The sequence below is a fragment of the Caretta caretta genome, chromosome 10 (genome assembly GCF_965140235.1).
Source record: "Caretta caretta isolate rCarCar2 chromosome 10, rCarCar1.hap1, whole genome shotgun sequence".
NCBI classification, from domain to species: domain Eukaryota; kingdom Metazoa; phylum Chordata; order Testudines; family Cheloniidae; genus Caretta; species Caretta caretta.
Window position 1 is genome coordinate 45503580 of NC_134215.1, and position 22399 is coordinate 45525978.

At 56.1% G+C, this 22399-nt stretch overlaps 1 protein-coding gene across 5 annotated transcripts in view; it reads left to right on the forward strand.

The window, feature by feature from the left end:
- The window catches only part of ZNF609 (zinc finger protein 609), a 126033-nt gene that overhangs the window by 98193 nt on the left and 5441 nt on the right, over nucleotides 1-22399 (forward strand). For all 5 annotated transcript variants that reach the window (XM_075132943.1, XM_075132942.1, XM_048866613.2 and 2 more), the window contains 4 exons: nucleotides 12555-12642; nucleotides 13939-16288; nucleotides 20390-20756; nucleotides 21549-21724. In XM_075132943.1, the coding sequence (XP_074989044.1) occupies nucleotides 12555-12642; nucleotides 13939-16288; nucleotides 20390-20756; nucleotides 21549-21724 (2981 nt within the window). The remainder of the gene's footprint in view (nucleotides 1-12554; nucleotides 12643-13938; nucleotides 16289-20389; nucleotides 20757-21548; nucleotides 21725-22399) is intronic.

Below are 22399 nucleotides of genomic sequence, written 5' to 3' on the forward strand. Positions count from 1 at the left end.
CCGAGGAGAGGGAGAATGAGCTGAGAGTTGTGCAGCAAGGCTTGGTAATTGTGAACACAAACTAGCCATGTGCCTGTCCTCACCTTCCCCCGTATCACACCATCTGTGTGGTGGGCCTACCCTCAGCCTTGCTTTGTTTTTTGGTTTTGGGAGCTTTGCAGGGCCTGGGAGCATCTCCCTCTGTGTTTGGAAAGTGGCGAGCATGGAGTGGGAGCTGCTGCATTCGAGGCCCAGCATGGCATCCCCATTCTAATCCCGCGGTCCAGCAGAGATGCAGCACTTGCTCTCTGAGGAGCTGTGCTGTCCGAAGGGGAGATGGATCAAGGCAGGGGAAATGAAGCACAGAGCTGGGGAAGGGACTTCTCGAGAGTCACCCAGCCAGTGAGGAACAGAACCCAGGAGTCCAGGTCCCCTCTGTTAACTGCTAAGCATTGGATTACGTTTACTGGGTATCTTACAGGGAGATTCGTGGCCCTAAACTGTTGCCCTGGGTTCCTTAAGCTGTTGTCCCGTGCTTTTCCAGTGAGCTTGCCAGGCTGGGGACTGAGCTAAGCCACGCTGGATTCCTCTCTGCTCCCACCTAGACTGGGTTGGCTGCTGTGGGATGGGAGCTGACACAGTCATTTGGAGCCTGCTGGGCCGCATCATGCTGCTGCTCTCTGCCCTGCCTGCAGGGCTGCGAGAAGCAGAAGGTTCTCGCTGTGGGTGGCAATGGAGGTGGCTTCAGGCACAGTGCTCTGAATGGGTAAATCCCTTCCTCAGGATGGAGCAGTTCAGCCTCACCCCTGGCAGGGATGAGTGGCTTGTTTGTCCTTCCCCGAGCCTTCCTCTAGCCCCGACTTGTCCTCACCATGGCTATCTGCACTAGGCAGGCGTGTGGCTGAGCCGAGTGCTCCTTGAAGTGAGGTTCAATCCCACCTTCTGAACTGGTGCTTGGCATGCACTGACCGGATTCCAGCACTGGCTCAGCTGCGCAGGGCATACATGCCCTTCGCCAGCGGTGGTGAGATGGAGCTCCCAAGGGTTGGGCACCAGAGAACAGCCTGTGAAGGCGGCTCCTCAGCAGGAAAGCTGACTTCTGAGCCCCCTAGCCCCGTGATGACTAGCTGCACGGGTCAGTAAGGGGTTTCCCTGCAGAAGGGAGGCTCTTGCAACCTTTCAGATCTGCCTGGCATTAAAGGCCTGATTTGTGGGCTTGAAGAATGGCAGAGGGACATGGGAGACCTCTTGCCTGGGCAGGCATGTGTGGAGAAAGGGACTCCTTTCCAGGAGGTCCCACGGGGATCAGAGCTTGGCCCAATGCTGTTTAACATCTTTATCAGTGACCTGGAAAAAACCCGGAGATCATCACTGATAAAGTTTGTGTGTGACCTACACATTGGGGGAGTGGTAAATAATGAAGTGACTAGTCACTGAGTGACCTGGATCGTTTGCTAACCAGGGCGCAGGCAAACCATATGCATCTCAGTACAACATCTGGGACACAGACTGACTGGATGGGGACTCTGTCCTGGGAAGCAGGGACTCTGAAAAAGATCTGGGGGAAAAAGATCCCTCTGAACATGAGCTCCCAATGTGACCAGCGTTGATGTCCCAGCAAAGGGGCCCAGTGAGGACCTGGTCTAAGCTGTCTCTCCAGGCAGGTGAGGGGCTAGAAGGGCTCTAGAGGGGTGGATTTGAACTTGGGTTTTCTTGAGACCCACTGAAGAAATAACCGCAGAGCCCCTCCCCTCAGTGGGCTTGAGAAGCGGCTGGCTGTGCTGGGTTACTGCTGTTGTGGGGTCTCTGGCTCTCCTCTCTGGGCGTTCACAGGTCCTGAGTGCTGGCCTTGATTGCTCTTTCCTTCTGATTCTGGTTAGTGGTGAGGTTGTGGGCACCTGAGTGTGTCTCATGTTCTTTGGGATGGGCAGAGCACACCAGCCTGTGACCGAGGTGGGGCGAGCAGCCACCTCTTTCCTTTCTCGGGCTAGTGGTTAGCCCAGGAGACTCTCCTGTTTGTTAGTGGTGGTACGGTGGCACCAAGGCCCCAGCTGAGCTCCAGGCCCGTTGTGCTAGGTGCTGTGCAAACCTAGAGTAAGAGACAGGGCTCCCTAAAGAGCGAACACCCTAAATAGACACTGTGCAGCTGGGAGGAGGGGATGGAGGTGCAGAGAGGAAGGGACGTTCACCAGCTCACCCAGTCGGCCATGGCAGAGCTGGCACAGAACCCAAGGCTCTTGAGTTGGAATTCAGTGCCCCAGTGGGAGGGCTCCTTCTTAGGTGGGGTGTATGTCTTCACACATATATTGTAGGGTGCTCTGCTATTTCCTAGGCCCTAGATCTCATACCCAGATGCCAGCCTAGGCTGCCAGATGCTCTCAGCTGGCAGCAGGAGCTCTCTAGAGAGGCTAATGGATGCAGTAGCACAGGATGCCTGGACAGCTTTCTCTGGAAGGTTTTACAGCCCTTCCTAAGCTTGCGGTGACTGTACTGTGGGGCCAGGGTCATCTGTGTTTGTGTGTGTGAAATAGTGAGGGTTGGTTTGGGTTACGTGGCTTTCCGGAGAATCACGAGATTGGTCTTTTCTGGGTCAACGGGTGACAAATCAAGTACTTGCTTCACTCTGTATTGATCTTACTTAGAAATTCCCCTCCATCCTCTGACGCAGAGAAGGGGAGTGTCATGGTGACTAGAACCAAGCTGGCCTGGCCCCTAAGTCTCGCTGCCTCAGACCAAATTCCTCGGGAGGGTATCTTTAGCCTGTGTACCTGCATATCCCTTGGTCCTGGAGTTCAGGGGAAGTCCTGGGGGTGGAGGCTCCTACAAGCATGCAGGACTGATGCTGCTGGTTTCTCCTTTTCACTTCCCATTCAGACACTTCCATGGCCTGAGACTTGGAGCAAAACTGGAAATAAGAGAAGCCAAGCAGCTAGCCCCTGAATGAACATGAACCCAGGGCCCACTCCCTCTGGTCCTGGTCCAGCAAGCTATCAAAGCCATGGGCCCATTCAGACAGTTACTGTTTGCAAGTTGTAAAATGATGGCTATGCTAAGTGAGAGCCGTCCCCCAGGGGCTGATCCATCACTGTCATCTCACACCCAGAAATCTGCAACCCCAGGCCCAGACTCAGGTGACCAGAGATCAATTCTGCTCTCAAAGATCATTGCAGGCAAATGGAACAATTTTCCAGGCGGGCATTGAGGCAAATTCAACTGTCAGCGCTCGTCTCGCTGGGTGCTGGAGCCCAGCTCTAATTAGCAAGCTTTCTTCTAGGATTATAAACGAAGCCGCTGCCTCTCTTAATCTACACTGCCTCCCCTGACCAACCAAGCGGGGAGAGGGCTCTGCACCTGGCTTGTTAAATGCAGGCCATGCTGGTGGGGCCCCTGCATATAGATCCCAGGAGTAAAAGACAAGTGGTGCCAGCTTCCACCTTGCCGAATGGGCAGCAGCTGTGTGCTGTAGGTGTTCTCTCCATCTCTCCTCTCTCCCTGACTCACCCCCGGCCTCCTCCACTCACCTATCATCTCACCCCATCCTCTGCCCTCACTTCCCACCAGGCCCTGCCCCCACACCTTCTGCCCCATCTCTGTCTCCTCTCCAGTTGCTTGAGTCAGGCCCATCTCTACTGCACACAGGATGTCACTCACTCTAAGGCCCTTCAATTGCTTAATTCTGCCCTGTAAACTCCCTGCCCCTCTGTGCTCAGCAAGGACACGGGCATTGCCTTGATCTCTCTGAGCTGCTGTCATGGTTACAGGAATAGCTGTGTCTCTGCTCTGTTCTGGTCTCCCTGAACGCACCCTTGGGCGTTTGGCCTCTATCCCAGACCTGTCTGAGTCTCTGGTTCTGCCGCTCACGCCAGGACCTGACTGCACACCCTGCAGGCCCAGTGGAGTTTGGGCACCTCTGACTAGTGATGGTGGCCGACAACCTGCTGAAAACAAAGGAGTTTTATTTGCTAGGTTGTAGCAAAGCATCAGAGAGAGAGAGAAAACAAACACCCAAGGATTTTAAAACAACTGCCAGCCAACCTGCATATTTAACCATGTCTAATCTGCTTTCCCCACAAGATATGGGAGATTGGCTACAGGAACAGAATCAAGCCAGTGTGCACTGCTGTCACAAGTCCACATCCCCTGGCTTTTTGGGTCTCTGCCTGGTTCTCTCTCTGGCCCACCTCGCTCAAAATTTGGGGGCCAGCCAGGCTCGAGCCATGATGGCTATGCGCCCGGTCAGTCTCAGTGAGTACGGGCCTCCTCTCACTTTCCTTGGGTGGGCAGGCTTTGCTCCTGTCAGCCCCCTTGGGTGACAGAACCGTTCCCATGTGATACAGACAGACCACCCCGCCCCGTGCTGCCGACCGATCCAGGGGCAACATCCGTTCGTTACCAGAGAGCACCCGCATTGTCACAGCTGCTCTGTATGCTTCTAGCTAGCGGGTGTCCTGCCTCCTGCACAGGGTGTCTGTGTTACAAGGGGCTGTTGGCAGCTGTGGAGCTGGCGGCATAGCTGCCCCTAGCTGGGCAGGAGGCTGCACTGAGGTACCCTCCAGAGCAGGTTGCTCAGACTCCGATGCCGGGACCACATTGGCAGCTGGCCTGAAGCCCAAGCACACTTTTGCACCTCCAGCCACCTTGTGTAAGTGGCCCTAACTGCATTGGTCGGTATCTCCCCCGCTAGCTGCCTAGCGGCTGCTTGTTGGCTGAGTTCAGGGCAGTGAAGCTAAAACAGGGCCAAGAGAGAACAAAGGGTGAGCTCTGCAGGCAGCACTCTGATCCTTGGCACAAGTACAGGCCTCATCAGGCCATGCTCTGGGCACCCTGGGTGGAGGGTGAGAGCCCAGCCCTGTGTCTGTCATGCGGCCAGCACCGGCCTTAAACCAGCCTTGCCTGAGACATACCAGTGCTGGGGGGGGGCCCACAGTGTGAGTACTTGGCTTTTCCTGCCATGCGGGCACCATGCCCCATGGAACACGAGTTCTGCTGTTTCGATGGCCAGAGGCTCTCTCGAGTGTATGTGCGGGTTGCCTGGGAAACCTCTGACGTCATTGCTAATAAATCCCAGCCGGTGCAGGTTGGGAATGTAACAGACGAATCGCAGGAGTGCTCTATTTTTGTTCCATAACTTAATGGAAGTTCCAGGAGGTCCAGTTTGCTGGGTTTGGCAGCCCCGCGCTATCTCCCTCCCTGGGGAGCAGGTGCCGCTGGAGCTGCCGCCTGGCCCCGGGGAGCATGATGTCATGGTACACAGGCACTTGTGTCAGAGAAGGTGGATGCAAAACATAGCTCAGCAGAAAACATGAGGCACTTCCTTCAGGGCTGAAATGTAGCCTGCCTTTGGGCTGGAGCGGGGCCTGGGTACGCAGCACCCAGCCCCCAGCATGGTGATTTCGTTTGTGCAGGTTGTTTCTCCTGTGCTCCAGGTGTGCATGGGTGGAAGGATGCAAACTGCCGACAGCCCCTCTTTATCAGGTCGTGAACCAAAAGTGGTCATGAGATGCTTCACAGAAGTGCCCCCCCCGACAGGGGCAGATTGGGCCTGGGGGGTCCGAGCACAGGACTGGGAGTCAGGAAGAGACTGTAAATCTCCTAGCTCTGCCACTGCCTCATTGGGTGAGCGTCAGCATTTCACTGCCCCTCTCAGTACCTCCGTTTCCCAGCGGCAGATTGGAGATAACTTGCTGTTTGAGGTCTGGGGAAGATGCAGGAGAAATGCCCAGTGTTGTTACACCACTTGGAGCTGCCATTTACACTTTTTCTTGCAGACTTGCCTTGTTCTGCTGCTTTTGTCTCCCACCAGGGAGAAGCTTGCCCTAGAATCAATGCCTTATTTTCTAAGCAGATCCTAGACAGGGGTCTGTCCATTTCCCTTTGTTCTGGCGTTTCATTCTCCTGACAGACACAACCTTCCCCTCCCCTCCCCTCTCCTGGCACCAGCATTAGCACTTAGCATCTGGGAACCCCAGCTCTGTAAGCTCTGAACACTTTAAGCAAGATGGCTTTGGCTGGTGGTGTTCATTCCAGGGAGTGGTTCTGTGACTTCAGGAAGAGGCGAACAGGTGTCAAATAGATGCCTGTGAAAGCAGGAGCATCCCCTGTAATTCAAGCGTGATGCAGCCATCCCTGTGATGCTAAAGAAGAGCAGCTTGGAGGACAGCTGCCACTGAATGTAGACTCCGACTCAGTGACCACACAGCCTTTACCTTCTGTTCCCTGCCTGGCCTCATGGGCTTCTTGTCCTGGAGTCCACAGAAAAGCACTGATCTGGAGTAAAGAGGAGGCAGAGTCATGAATTGGAACCCACTTGAGATGCTGTCAGCCTGACTTGACATTTGAGTTCTCTGCCTCCTGGAGCATGAGAGAGGCTGGGTTGAAGTGGGGAAGGGGATGCAGCCGCTTCCGAGGGCAGGGAGCCAAGGGGCCGTGCCCAGGTGTGTGGCGGGGAGGCGCTGACTGCACAAGCATGTGCAGTGACTGCTCTGCACCCAGCCTAGGCCCGGGGAGCCTCTTGTGCGGAGACGGGGGGGTGCAGTGATGGGCGTGCCGTGGGGGAAAGGAGAGCAGTGTGACACTTCCTCTCTCTCTGCTGCCGTTCTCTGGCAAACAGCTGGGAGGGCTTTGGGTTACCACAGACGCCTTTTCACCTGCGCTCCCCAACCGCTGAGCAGGAGGCGAGCACGTACAGACTAGTCAGCAGCCAGGTTCGCTGTTCCTGTGACCTGCCCTATGTCCTTGTCTGCAGCGGGATTGGGGCGGGGAATGCTGTGGCTGGCCTTATTCCACTCACAAATCGGCTCAGGTGTAGCTTACGCCCCCTATGTAGGGGAGGGCCTAGGAAACCAAAGCAACATCTCTGTGGGTTCATTTTCCTTGCAGCTGTGGCCAGGCCTCCATCTGTATGGGTGAACAAATGGCTTCCCTGAAACGCCGTGTGAGACTGTCCCCGTCTCCTGCAGAGACTGAGCCCTTGCCCGCTTGATCATCAGTGAAGGCTCCTAGGGCTCACTGCTACACCTGTTCACAAGGGGCCGGCAGCTCTCCCACTGCATGGGCGGGGCACCTTCAGAGCTATGAGGAGGGAGCTCTGCTCCTCTGGCCCAGTCATCCCCAGGGAGAGCCACTTGAATGTCATGAGGCTCTCCGATGACTCTGGCCTCAGCCTGGAGCAGCGCTACAGATGGCTCTAGTTCACACTAAAGAGGGTGTGGTCCAGGGTGTGGAACGACTCTGAGGAGCGGGGCAGACAGGACAAAGAGAGAGGGCAGCATAGTGGGTGGGGGGGCAAAGGGGGGGGGCAGGGAGCAGCAGCCAGCAGCCCTGTGTGACTGGAGTAGGGCGAGATGACGCCATGAGGACCAGACAGGCAGCGAGATTCTGAGAACGGGGTGGACAAATCAAAGGGGAGAGCCAGGCAGGGCCCCAGGGCAGGGTGAAATTGGAGCCCTTGGGGTGGAGGGGGAGAGGCCTGCGTGAGCCACCCAGAGCAGAATAGCTCCGTTCCCCAAGGCCAGTGTCATGTCCAGGGCAGGTCCACACCTCCTGCCTGCATGGTCGTGTGCGTCACTGTCTCTCTCCATTGCATGGACAGGGCTCCACTGTGCCATCAGTGCATGAGCAGGGAACTGTGCTGGTCTCTGGGGGGGCGCTAGAGGGGGTTCCCACCCCCTGCACGCACTACCTTTGGAGTGGCCGTGCTGGCTCCACAGCTGGCCCTGGCCGCCCGCCCTTGGAGCAGAGGAACAAGCTGGAGGCCTGTAGCCAGTTTCTCCTGTTGTCAGGGCAAGGCAATGTCCTGACACCCCCTGCCCAAGTCAGGATGTGTGCTGGGGGAGGGGACTTGCTGCTCTCTGCAGGCTGCGGGAGGGAACTGCCACTCAGTCTCTGCTCCACAAGGCCTGTGCTGTGGGGCCCCAGCAGACCTTCCTCTGCTCCTTCCCACCCCTTTCAGGAGGAGGGGGCCTCTGAGCCCAGAGTCTGATCAGTGGAAGGAGCACTTACTCCCCGAGTAGGGACTGCAGTGCTGGGCTGGCCTCGTTCTGCTGCTTTCCCGGGGCATTGCCCTGAACCTACCCTCCATGTCCAGGAGCCAGTGGGGGGAGGTCTCAGTTCTGTAACCCCCCCTCAAGCACCGTTCCTCTGCATCAGTGTGCAGGGAGCACTGTTCTGGCACTCGTGGCCTGGGCCCCTGCATTGGCTTCCCCCTGAGCTGCTCTTATTGGGCTGATTTTCCCCTCCCTCCCAACTGGGCCCACTCCAGGCACTCTGGAGGGGACAGGAGGTGGTCTGGAATTCCCACACCCCACTGGCATGTTCCCACTCCTGTCTCCCTTAGAAACACCAACAAACACCTCAGAGCTCCTGTGAGCCCCAGCATCCCCCTGGGGTGGGCTGCCGGGGAATGGCTCCCCGGCTGCTCTTGCCCTCATCCCATGGTGGATGGTGGCATGTGGGGTTGCATCCTGCCTTTGCTGAGCCTTGCTTTGCCTGAGCAGCCCGTCTTCTTGGAGGATTACGCTGGAGACGTTAACGCCCAGGAGAGGGCAATTGAGAGCTGTGATGGCTGGGGGCACATGAGTCCCAAACTGCCAACTGCAATCAGACTGCCCCATGGGGCCCCAGGGACACTGCCCTCGTTATCTGCTGGCTCGAGGGAACCTAACGAAGTAACCTCAGTGACGCTTTGCCATGGCGCTGTGCTGTGAGTTAGTGTGGAAGGCAGGGCAGGATTGATGGCAGTGGTTCAGCATGCACGCTGAGCTCTCGTGCCATGGGGCCTATGGGTTGGATGCTGCTAACGAGTCATCCCTGGGGTTTACATTGTCCCAACTGGTTGCCACTGGAGGAGTAGGGTAAGTTTTGTGCAGCTGGGTGCAGTGGATTAAATGTAGGGCAGTGTGTGTGAGAAGGGTTAATGGTAGCCCTCTGAGAGGGTGCCTTTGTGGAGGGAAAAGGGGCGGTTGCAGCCGCTGCTGAGGGCTCTGGCTTGCTTCAGCTCTCATCTCTCCCCTGTGATCATGGCAGCGGGAAAGCTGCCAGAATGTCCTTCCTAATCCACACACCAGCCAGCGCAGGGATGTGAGGAGCCCCTGGCGTCTTGTCACACAATTAACTTCTGACGTTCCACAGGAGAGCGGAGCAGGAAGCTAGTGCTTAGGCCGTAAGGGGCATGTTTTCTTCAAAGAGCTCTTGAGCTGGCGTGTGCTGAATGCCTGCTCCTCCTTAGGGACCTGTTGGGGTGGGAGGCGGAGAGTAGCTGATCCTGGCTCAGAGGGGCGTTCAGTTCCCTGGCTGATGAGAGGAGAGCTGGAAGGCTGTAGTGAGCACACCCTTGAATTCCAGACCAGCAAAAGGAGATCCCTGTAACTGTGACAGTGCTAGAGGTCATTCCCCCGCAGCCCTACCTCCAGCTGCCTCCACTTCTCTAAAGACACTTCCGGTGTCACGAAGGGCTCGTTAACATGGCATCGGGAGCTTGTCACGTGGGCCCCGAGGGGGCTGAAAGCAGGACTCCCTATGAGTCTCCACATGCTGATTGTGGTAAACGGGATGCCTATGGGATTTAGGCCCCAAGCTCTGTGCCCGGGCTCTGTCCTTCCTCCTGTGCTTAGGGGTCACAGATCCAGGCAGCCATGCTGAGGCTCTCTGCCCCCAGAGGGGCCAGGGGTTGAAATCATGCATATAAGGCAGGGACACTGAAGTGTTTCTTGGCATAACCCTGTAACAATGAACAGGTTAGGGGCCAGTGGGCGGCTGAAAATGGTGGTTCTAATCTCCATCCTTGGGCCACTAGCCCAAGACTTTGATAATGAACATGGGCTTCCCATGTGCGGTTCCCCACTTACACACTTTACTCTTGCGTTTGGCCGCGGGGCTGGGAAACTCAGCTGGGCAGTTTCACTCCCTCTTTCTAATCAGTTTCACTGCGTGACTCTCAGACCTCACCAGGGTGGCTTTGAACATTGAGGGACCCCCTAATACCTCTCCTTTTCCATCGAGTATGGATCCCTCTTCCATTGAGCAGGATGGGCAAGGTAGAGTGGTTTTAGGCCTCATGTGGAGAACCCCTGTGTTAGCGCTGTGCTGTTCGTTGTCTAGTTTATAGGCTTTTCCCCGGCTCACGTCCTTCTAGTATCAGAGTGCCTCAATGGCTAACCAGCACACCCTGGCAGTTCTCCTGGAAGGTGGGGAGGTCCCTATTCCGTTTGCTGGGCGATGGTCAGAGGTGTCATGCAGGAATTGATGGCAGAACCGGTCACTGAACTCGGAAGTTGAATCCCTTATGCAGATCTTTCCTCCACCTGCTGCTGCTTGCGTTGCCAGCGTGATGTGGGAAAGGTTTGAAAGAAAACTAAAAAATGGCTTTTCCTATTGCACCTCCAACCCTGGAGTCCTTTCTGTTCCTGGGCTTGGACTTTAGCTCTTTCCTTTCCCAGCTAAAATAAAGCCTGTATTTTGGGTCTCAGCTATGTGAATGTCCCTTGATTCACATAGTATTTCTCAGCTGTCTACCGGCACATTACAGCAAGGGAAATACGGACCAAGATTTATAAATGTGCTCCAGGCACAGCTGTTCAGGACTCGCCAAGCTCCATTCATCTTCTGATACTGTGTGGCTATATATCTAGCTGCATTCATGTGCCCTTGTAAATGAGATTTCTATCTCCCAAGTTCTACCTTGTGCAGATAAATGCGCTCCGTTCAATGGACTCTGCTCCTGTTCAAATTAGTTATGCAGTAATCGGAGCAGGCCATTGCTGGGAGGAAATATCCACTTGAGTTCTCTCTGCTAATGGCCCCAGATTATGTAGTGTAATTGCTTTCTTATAGAGGGACTTGCAGCCTGCTGGCCACAAGAGACCTGAGAAGGTGGGATAGCTGGAGTGGACTCCAGGCTGGGAGTGAAGCTAGCTGCCCTAATGCAGCATGCGGGGAGAGATTGGAAGGTGACTGAGCGGAGTGCTGGCAATCTGCAGCAAAGGCTGGGCAGCTTTTGCATCCCACAGTATTTCCTTCTCCTGCTGGCTCTGCACTGCCTTCTATTAGGGTGACCAGATGTCCCGATTTTATACGGAAAGTCCCAATATTTGGGGCTTTGTCTCATATAGGCGCCAATTACCCCCTCCCCTCCGCCCATCCTGATTTTTCACACTTGCTATCTGGTCACCCTACCTTGTACAGCCCCTTTTAGCCAAGGGGGGCTGAGCACTTTCCAGTGCTTAAGCCTCCCCGTCACCCTCTGAAGTAGGTATCTCCATTTTATAGCTGGAGAGTCCCTCTGGAGCTGGGGCCAGGCAGCCCAGAGGTGCAGGACTGTCACCCAGTGGGGACCTCTCTGCCTTGGCTGCCTTTGGAACAGAAGGGCTCATGAAAACCTTCTGTGGCCAGTGTGGTCACACTGTGCCCATGTGATGGGCTCGGTCCAGCCAGCACTGCTGACCTGGCCTGGTTTAGGGGCAGCCCATGGCACACAATGAACTGCAGCTAAGGATGGGAAGCTGACCCTCCGCTGAATTTGGTGGCAGAGCATGATACCTAGTGGCCAGAAGACTGCGTTCACCAGCTGTTCACAATATCCCTCTTCCTTTCACTCTCTCAACCATTCACACGGTGGCGCCAGCCCCGAGAGAGCAACAACCAGGAGACGTTTAAAAATAACAAACGTTGGGTCTTCCTCTTTGCCTTCTGGTGTCTAAGCTATTAGGGGGTCACTTCCTATCTTTGCTCCCCTGCCACAGGGCTAGTCTGCTGAGATTCTTGTGTATTCCCATGTCTCCGGGAGCTGGGACTTTCAGAAGCACCCTGTATATAGTGGGAGTTGTGCTAAGATGGTGTGTGCCTGTCTAGCGCTGTACCCCTTGGGCTGCACAATGGTGGCACCAACCTGCTGACGGCTCTGGTGTGGTTTGTCGGGTGTGGGGAGGAGGAGTCAGTGTGTTCCTAGTTGTGGGGCCTTGAGGGGGGGCCAGTAGGCTCAGGAGCTGCACTGCACTCCTGTGTCACCCCCACACTCATGCTGAGCCAATTGCTTCTCTGGGCTCTGCTCCCTCCCCAGGATGAGACCCTGCTCATTTTGTGTATATCTCGTGCCCCACCTCCCTATGGGGTCTCACCCCTTTGGTGGGGTCGCCTCCTCCCTGAGTTGTCAGCTCTGCTCTCAGCCACCTGCGGCCCCTAGGCTTTGCCATCACAGCTCCAGGGCAGGGCGGGAAGTGGGTGGGCCCTTGAGCTAACTTCACTGGTGGTGCAGCTGAGGCCCCTCTCCAGCAGGCCACCTGCTCCCCTCCCTGCTCTCTGCTGTTGAAAAGCCTGGGGTGGGCCCAAGCACCAAGGCGAGTGCCCCGTTGGGCGCCTTGCCCACTGCACTGCTGCCAAGCAGCCTTGGAGCAGCAGGGCACTCACTGGTCATGGCTGTGGGCAGGGCAGAGCTGGGCCCTGGCTCTGTGTTGATCCCAGCTCCCACCCAAAGCGCAGCCAGGCCCGTGGTGGTTGTGGAGCTGTTTGCCCCGGACCCCGCAGCGTGTAACCCCGGTTCCCAGTGGTGCTGAGGGTGACCCTGTCTCCTTGCCTTACAGGTATGTTGGTGGTTAACGTGACCTGGAGGAACAAGACATATGTGGGTACGCTGCTGGATTGCACGCAGCATGACTGGGCGCCCCCCAGGTAAGCGTTCGGGAGGCTCAGAGGCTGGTCCAGGGCCTCTCAACTGTAGAGTGTCCTCGCATCTCTCTGGGCTCCCCAGAAGGGCTCTGGAGCTGCAGTGTGCATGGGTCTCCATCCCAGCCTGTCTGCAGGGCCTTCAGGCAGACAGACAGTGAGCGTGGGCCAGGACTTCTCCTTTCAGCTGGCCCCACCTCTGCCACCATTTCGGGGACAAGAACAGAGGCTTCCTCTTCTGTCTCTGGACCACTGAAGCTAGGGTTGGCTCAAGCCATTCAACCTGTTCCTGAGGGGCCCTGTCCCCCGGCAGGCAGAGCTGGGCACTGGGGAGGCCCCTCCATCACGCACGTGGGGTGGTCTGACCCCCCCTTGGAAGTGCTCTGTGAGTAGCAGCAACACAGCTCTGCTAGCCATTTTGGGGAAAGCTCAGAGGCCCGCTCTGGGGGTTGCTTTTCCCCCTGTAGTCCCACTGGGTTTCAGGGGGAGACAGGGTGGTAGGTAAGTGACATACATGCCCAATGTTTCTCAGCAGGGAGGCTGGGAACCAAGGGTTTCCCCAAGTGCCCGGGCCCTCACTCACTGCCTGGCCTCCCTGCCCTGGACTTTCAGCCTTGATGGCCTGAGTGGAGGAGCTGGGGAGAGACAGCCCTGTGTGTGAGGGCCGGGGACCGTCTGTCAGAAGAGGGGTCACTGGCTCAGCTATACCAGGCCAGGAGTGTGTCCCTCCCCTCCTGGCCTGGCTGGGACGGGCAGTGCTAAGCCAGGCATCATTCTTAGAGCATCTCCTGTCACTCACCAGTGCCCATGTTGCCTTGGGCTTGGGGGTGGGCCTCAGAGTCAGCTGTGTCTGACTGTCCTCGATGGGGGTCAGTAAATGGGGGAGCCCTTCCATTCCCCTACCTAGTTTCCTTCCTGTTCCATTGCTCCCTTTCTGAGCCAAGTGATTGTCTGGTGTCACATGGGCCAGGTATCTCCACTCCCCCTGGGCTGGCTCCCAAGCTGTCCTTGCTGGTGCTGGTTGCACTGCAGACCCCAAGGGTGGGAGCCGGCAGCCCGTTGACCTGTGTGTGGTTGTTGCCCCCATCTCAGCTCCCCCCGCCCATGTACTGTAAGCCTCCTTTGCAGGGAGCACGGGGAATTGTGGGGTACAGGGGGAGCCTCCAGGGTGACTGCGCTGAGCAGAGACCAAGCTCCTGACACAGGATGCCCCCCGCTCTGGTCATGGCACTGGTGTGTTCTTGTGTGCTGTCCTGCATGCCGAGCTCCGGCTGGTCCTGACCGTGTGTTGATTCCTCCCAGGTTCTGCGACTCTCCCACCAGTGACCTGGAGATGCGGAACGGCCGGGGCAGAGGCAAGCGCATGCGCCCTAACAGCAACACGCCGGTGAACGAGACGGCCGCTGCCTCGGACAGCAAAGGGACCAGCAACAGTAGCAAGACACGGGCGGGGGCCAGCAGCAAAGGGCGCCGAGGGAGCCAGACCTCCTCGGATCACCGCCCCCCACCCGGTGGCACTGCCGAGGATGTGAAAGCCAGCCCCTCGTCAGTGACCAAGCGGAAAAGCAAGCCCCTTTCTGACATGGAGCTCAACTCGAGCTCGGAGGACTCCAAGGGCAGCAAGCGCATCCGCACCAACTCGATGGGCTCGGCTGCCGCGCCCCCAGCCGGGGTCAAGGTAGAACCTGTGGGCCTGGACAGGAACTGCCCCTCCCCCATCCTCATCGACTGCCCTCACCCCAATTGTAACAAGAAGTACAAGCACATTAACGGGCTGAAGTACCACCAGGCCCACGCACACACGGACGACGACAGCAAGCCGGAGGCGGACGGGGACAGCGAGTGCGGCGAGGAGCCGCCCCTTCACACCGACGTCGGCAGCTGCAACGGCTCCCAAAAGGGCTCCCTCTCGCCGGCCCGATCGGCCACGCCCAAGGTGCGGCTGCTGGAGCCTCACAGCCCCTCCCCGTCCAGCAAGTTCAGCACCAAGGCCCCCTGCAAGAAGAAGCTGGGCGGAGAAGGTGACGTGGACCCCGGAGCCCTGTCCAACGACGGCTCCGAAGATGGCCCCTCGATGGCGGACGAGACAAGCAACGATGGCTTTGAGTCGCTAGAGAAGAGATGCCTTGACAAGGAGAAGTGCAAGAAGCCAGCTGGTGCTAAGCCAGACAAGCTCCCTTCCAAAAGCTTAAAGTCCGCCAGACCCATTGCTCCTGCTATTCCCCCACAGCAGATCTACACCTTCCAGACGGCCACCTTCACCGCAGCCAGCCCCGGCTCTTCTGCCGCCTTGACTGCCACCGTAGTCCAGGCCATGCCCAGCAGCCCCCAGCTCAAGCCCATCCAGCCAAAGCCCACGGTCATGGGGGAGCCCTTCACGGTCAACCCCGCCCTGACTCCTTCCAAGGACAAGAAGAAGAAGGACAAGAAGAAGAAGGAATCCAAAGAGGTCGAAAACCCCCTGACTCCTGGAAAAGTCTGCCGAGTGGAGGAGGGCAAAAGTCCCTTCCGAGGGGAATCTGGGGAGCTCGGGACCAAAGGGGAGGGCCTCCTGAATGGTTCGTCTGACCCGCACCAGAGCCGGCTCGCCAGCATCAAGGCTGAGGCAGATAAGATCTACAGTTTCACGGACAACGCGCCGAGCCCGTCCATTGGGGGCGCCAGCAGGCTGGAGAATGCTGCTGCCACCGCCCCAGCTCAGCCCATGACCCCGCTGCACGTGGTTACCCAGAACGGGGCGGAGGCGGGCTCAGTGAAAACCAACAGCCCGGCCTATTCGGACATCTCGGATGCGGGGGAGGATGGGGAGGGCAAGCTGGAGAGCATGAAAGCCAAGGACCCTGAGCAGCTGGGCAAGGAAGGCGCAAAGAAAGCGCTTTTCCCTCCCCAGGCGCAGAGCAAGGACTCCCCCTACTACCAAGGCTTTGAAGCGTACTATTCCCCGGGCTACCCCCAGTCAAGCCCTGGGCCCATGAACCCCAGCAGCCAAGCTGCCGTGGAGAGCCAGCCCTTGAAGATGAAGAAGGACGAGGAGCAAGAGAGCCCGGAGGTGAAGGTGAAGAGCGAAGGCTGCGAGGAGAAGAAGGTGGAGCTCAGCAGCTCCAGCCAGCAGCCCTCGGTCATCCAGCAGCGCCCCAACATGTACATGCAGTCCCTCTACTACAACCAGTACGCCTACGTGCCCCCCTACGGCTACAGCGAGCAAGGCTACCATGCCCACCTGCTGAGCACCAGCCCGGCCTACCGGCAACAGTACGAGGAGCAGCAGAAGCAAAGGCAGAGCCTGGAGCAGCAGCAGCCCCGCGGGCTGGAGAAGAAAGCAGAGCTGGGCCTGAAGGAGAGGGAGGCAGCCCTCAAGGAGGACTGGAAGCAGAAGCCGTCCGTCCCTCCCACGCTCACAAAAGCCCCTAGCCTTACGGACCTGGTGAAATCGGGGCTGAGCAAGGCCAAGGAGCCGGGGGCTGCTGACATGGCCAAGTCAGTGATCATCCCCAAGCTGGAGGACTCCTCCAAGGTCCCCAGCCAGGTGGCCGAGGGACTCAAGGTGAAGCTGGCCGAGGCCAGCCACCTGGGGAAGGAGACGGCAGAGTCGAAAGCGGGCGTGGAGTGCGGCAGGCAGGCAGAGGTGGACCCCGTCCTGTGGTACAGACAGGTAAACGCTGCCGCCTGGGGACACACTGAGGGCAGCAAGATGCTGGCAGGGGGTGGAGTGATGGGCAGAGGGGTTAGGGCACGGATGGCCAGGGCAGTGCTTCCGTTCCATATCCTCCATACCACGGCCCCTCCCTGCAGCAGCTTGTCTCTCAGGCGAGGAAGGAAGGGAGCTCATCACAATGCAGTGGGGGGCAGCTGCCTGACTGGGGCCCCTCCCCTGCCAGGCCATGGGGGCCGTATCTCCCCTCTCCCTGGCTTTCAGGCTGTTTGGTGGGGTTGAACCTCCTCTGCCACTTGCCTCCCCTGCTGGAAAGGGTAGGATCTGATGAGAACCAGTCAAATGAAAGTCCCATTCAATTACATCATGTAATGGCAGGCAGCTAAAAAGTAAGGTGTGCTTATATACAAATGTGCTTATATACAGCTGCTAGAAGTCTAAACTATAAGATGGGTGAACTAGAGTGCCTCATATTAAATGGGGATATTGATATAATAGGCATCGCATAAACTTGGTGGATTGAGGATAATCAATGGGACACAGTAACACCAGGGTACAAGATATATTGGAAGGACAGAACAGGTCGTGCTGGTGGGGGAGTGGCACTATATATGAAAGAAAACGCAGAGTCAAATGAAGTAAAAATCTGAAATGAGCCAAACTGTACCATAGAATCTCTATGGATAGTAATTTCATGCTTGAATAATAAGAATATAGCAGAAGGGATATGTTACCGACCACCTGACCAGGGTGGTGATAGTGACTATGAAATGCTCAGGGAGATTAGAGAGGCTATAAAATCAAAAAACTCAATAATCATGGGGGATTTCAACTATCCTCATATTGACTGGGTACATGTCACCTCAGGACGGGATGCAGAGATAAAATTTCTTGACACCTTAAATGACTGCTTCTTGGAGCAGCTAGTCCTTGAACCCACAAGAGGAGAGGCAGTTCTTGATTTAGTCATAAGTGAAGCACAGGATCCGGTCCAAGAGGTGAATATAGCTGGACAGCTTGGTAATAGTGACCATAAAATAATTAAATTTAACATCCCTGTGGCGGGGAAAACACCACAGTGGCCCAGCACTGTAGCATTTAATTCAGAAAGGGGAACTACACAAAAATAAGGAAGTTAGTGAAACAGAAATTAAAAGGTACAGTGCCAAATGTGAAATCCTTGCAAGCTGCATGGAAACTTTTTAAAGACCCCATAATAGAGGCTCAACTTAAATGTATACCCCAAATTAAAAAGCATAGTAAAAGAACCAAAAAAGTGCCATTGTGGCTAAGCTACAAAGTAAAAGAAGCAGTGAGAGGCAAAAAGGCATCCTTTAAAAAGTGGAAAGTAAATCCTAGTGAGGAAAATAGAAAGGAGCATAAACTCTGGCAAATGAAGTGTAAAAATATAATTAGGAAGGCCAAAAAGAATTTGAAGAACAGCTAGCCAAAGACTCAAAAAGTAACAGCAAAAATGTTTTTAAGTATATCAGAAGCAAGAAGCCTGCTAAACAACCAGTGGGGCCACTGGACGATCAAGATCTAAAGGAGCACTCAAGGACAATAAGGGCATTGCAGAGAAACTAAATGAATTCTCTTTGCATTGATCTTCACAGCTGAGGATGTGAAGGAGATTACCACACCTGAGCCTTTATTTTTAGGTAACAAAACTGAGGAACTGTCCCAGATTGAAGTGCCAATAGAGGAGGTTTTGGAACAAATTGATAAATTAAACAGAGATAAGTCACCAGGACCAGATGGTATTCACCCAAGAGTTCTAAAGGAACTCAAATGTGAAATTACCGAACTGCTCACTTTGGTATATAACCTATCACTTAAATCAGTATCTGTACCAGATGATTGGAGGATAGCTAATGTGACAGTAATTTTTAAAAAAGGGCTCCAGAGGTGACCCTGGCAGTTACAGGCCAGTAAGCCTAACTTCAGTACTGGGCAAATAGATTGAAACTACAGTAAAGAACAACGTGGTTTTTGTAAGGGGAAATCATACCTCACCAATCTACTAAAATTCTTTGAGGGGGTCAACAAGCATGTGGACAAGGGTGATCCAGTAGAAATAGTGTACTTATATTTTCAGAAGCTTTTGACAAGGTCCCTCACCAAAGGCTCTTAAGCAAAATAAGCTGTCATGGGATAAGAGGGAAGGTCCTCTCACCGATCAGTAGCTGGTTAAAAGACAGGAAATGAAGGGTAGGAATACCTGGTTAGTTTTCACAATGGAGAGAGTTAAATAGGGGTGTGCCACAGGGCTCTGTATTGGGGCAAGGGCTGTCAACATATTCATAAATGATCTGGAAAAAGGGGTAAATAGTGAGGTGGCAAAATTTGGAGATGGTACAAAACTACTCAAGATAGTTAAGTCCAAAACGGATTGCAAAGAGTTACAAAGGGATCTCACAAAACTGGGTACTGGGCAAGAAAGTGGCACATGAAATTCAATGCTGATAAATGCAAAGTAATGCACATTGGAAAACATAATCCCAATTCTACATGTAAAATGATGGGGTCTAAATTAGCTGTTACCACTCAAGAAAGAGATCTTGGAGTCATTGTGGATAGTTCTCTGAAAACATCCATTCAATATGCAGCGGCAGTCAAAAAAGCAAACAGAATGTTGCAAATCATTAGGAAAAAGGGGTAGATAATAAGACAGAAAATATCATATGGCTTCTATATAAATCCATGGTACACCCACACCTTGAATATTGCATGCAGATGTGGTCACCCCATCTCAAAAAAGATATATTGAAATTGGAAAAGGTTCAGAAAGGGGCAACAAAAATGATTAGGGGCATAGAACAGCTTCCATATGAGGAGAGATTAACAAGACTGGAACTCTTCAGCTTGGAAAAGAGATGACTAAAGGGGAATATAATATAGGTTTATAATAGCATGACTGGTGTGGAGAAAGTAAATAAGGAAGTGTTATTTACTCCTCCTCATAACACAAGAACTAGGGGTCACCAAATGAAATTAATGGGCAGCAGGTTTAAAACAAACTAAAGGAAATATTTCTTCACACAACACACAGTCAACCTGTGGAACTCTTTGCCAGAGGATGTTGTAAAGGCCAAGACTGTAACAGTTCTCAAAAAAGAACTAGATAAGTTTACAGAGGATAGGACCATCAATGGCTATTAGCCAGGATGGGCAGGGATGGTGTCCCTAGCCTCTGTTTGCCAGAAGCTGGGAATTGGCGATGGGATGGATCACTGGATGATTACCTGTTCTGTTCACTCCTTCTGGGGCACCTGGCATTGGCCACTGACAGAAGACAGGATACTGGGCTAGATGGACTTTCGTCTGACCCTGTATGGCTGTTCTTATGTTCACTCCCCTCTGATTTGAATTGTTGCCACAAGCTTGGTCCCAGCTGGATTTACATCGGAAAAGCAGCTGGCCAAGGACCATGGGAACTGCTAGCTGGGTCAGCAAAGCAAACCTGTGCGGTCCCTGAGGATGGGCTGGGGGCCACGGGTGCCAACAGACTAGTGCCAGGGCAGGAACGGCCGGGTCCCCTGCGGGGCTGCATGCTACGCTGGCCACCTGAGCCCCAAAGGGCTGGTGAGGTCGGAATTGGGACATGGGACTGGAGAGAAGCCGTCAGAGTCATCTGCCCTCTGGGGGAGACGGACAAGGCTGGTGGGGCATTCTCCTTCCACGCCCACTCTCCGCTCCCCTCTTCTGCCTCACCTTCTGCTCCCTTGCCCTTTAAGGCTCCTATCACTTTTCAGGCCAGCAGGCACCGGACATGTTGTGGGGGGAGAGCATTGGATGCCCACCCTCCGTGGTGGGTCAGTGGCTCTTGAAGTGAGAGGGAGCTGTGGGTGCCCTTGGTGCCAGGCCTGTCATTTTGCTGATGGTAGTGTGAGTGGCAAAGCGCTTTGCTGGGAGTGGGGGGAGACGCTGGCTCGGAGAGGCCACAGCCACCTTCCCTAGTCACCGTCTGGCCCGCAGCCTGCGGTGCCCGTTGCCGTCTGGCTCACCCAGGGGAGCAGCATGGTGGCGAATGCCGAGGCCACGGCCGCACTGTGCAGCGCTGGGATGCAGTGACTCTGACGAGCTCTTTGGTTGACGCAGGAAGCGGAGCCCAGGATGTGGACCTATGTTTATCCTGCCAAGTACTCGGAGCTCAAGAGCGAGGACGAGAGGTGGAAAGAGGAGAGGGACAGGAAGTTGAAGGAAGAAAGGAGCCGAAGCAAAGAGGCCGGCCCTAAGGAGGATGGGAAGGAGAGCACAAGCTCTGAATGCAAACTGACGTCCCCCGAGGAGTCCCGCATGGTGGGGAAAGACCCCAGACCCAGCGTCCACGTCCCCGTGTCTTCGCCCCTCACCCAGCATCAGTCCTACATCCCCTACATGCACGGCTACTCCTACAGCCAGTCGTACGACCCCAACCACCCCAGCTACCGGGGCATGCCAACCGTCATGATGCAGAACTACCCAGGTATGGGCGCAGCCGCTGTGCTGGGGGCTACCGGCTGGCCCCAGGCCCAGCCAGAAGAGTAGATTAGGCAGCAGGCCGGGGAGAGCTCGCCCCATGGGGGAGGCTTGCGTCTCCTCCCCTGCCCTGGGCGTGTGTCTCGGGGCCTGAGTCAACCACTGAGGGGCTGGGTGCAGCGAGCTGAGTGGTGCTTGTAGTGCAGTCCCACCACAATAAACCAGCCACCACAGCCTCAGACTGGTGCCTCTGGGAGGTCCCCAACGGCTGAGCTTGGCAGGGCTCCCGACAGCTGCTGCTCCCCGTGCGCAGGAACAGACCGGCAGCTCAGGGCAGGGCGGGAAGAGGCGGATTGCATCTGGCTGGAATGGCTGCAGAAGTGAATGCTGGCGCAGGACGGGCTTCGGCCCTTCTCCAGGGAGCCCTTGGCCCAGCCCCAGTAGCAGGGTGGCAGAGTGATGGTGCAGCAGCCCTCGGTAGCACCGCATGTGCTGCAGGGCAGGGGCTGCAGGCTGGTGCTCCAGCTGTCAGCCGGCCCGCTAGCTGGGTGGGCAGACATCCCTGGGCGCAGGAGGGCCATGCTGGCTCATGGTCCTAGTTACAGGTGGCCTGGGGGAGTGTCTCTGCTGAGCCCGTGTGCCTGATTCTCTGCCTTGGCGCAGTGCCGCGTGCTGCTGTCAGCCTGAGCTCAGATGGCAGGAGCGCCCTGCCCAGCAGACAGCCTGGGGGTGGGAGGCCTGTGGGGGGGCTGGTGCTGGCGTTCCCTCCCCCAGGCTCTGACTGGCCTCTCCCCCACAGGATCCTACCTGCCCTCCAGCTATTCCTTCTCCCCATATGGCAGCAAGGCCTCTGGGAGTGAGGACGGTGACAAGGCGCGAGCCAGCCCCAGCGTGAGCTGCAAACCCAGCTCAGAGTCCAAGGCCCTGGACATCCTGCAGCAGCATGCCAGCCACTACAAGAGCAAGTCTCCCACGGTGAGGGTGGGACGGGGCTTCCCTGGGCTGGGGGCCTGATGGGAACAGGGGTCCAAGCGCTTCTGCCTGCAGCTGCCCTGAGAGTGAGACCCCCATTCAGTGCTTCCTCCTGGCCCAGCTGTGGGGGGTGCTTATGGGGAGTTACTCTGGCACAGCCTGTCCCAGACACGCCACGGGGGACCCCTGGAAAGCCTGGGACCCCAGCGCTGCATGTGCTGGCCTCTGGCACCCTGGGCCGTAACCCCAGCCTGCAGGGCGGAAACCAAGGCCCAGGTCACCTAGTGAGTCAGTGACGGGGCTACTTTGTGCCGTGCACTAACCACCAGGCATGGCTTCCCCTCTGGCCCTGGAGGAGGCTGGGCCTGGCTTGGGGCTGGGAGTCCCTGGGAATGCCCAGGTTTGTGGATTCCTCCTGGAAGACACGGGGAGACGTTCCTTTGGTGCAGCGCAGGCCAGAGGCTTCTCCCGCGACTTGTCCCATAGGGGCTGCGGGTTGGAGTCATTTACCTCCTAGGGACGGGCTTGCTGGGGCCTACAAGCCAACCGGTGAATGGAGGGCAGGTGGGAGCTGCATTAGTGCAACCTGCCAAATGTGCCTTTGCCATGGCGCTATATGGCCCACCTGCAACCCCTTCCCCTGCCACTGGGGGGAGCCACCCACCTCACTGCACAGCC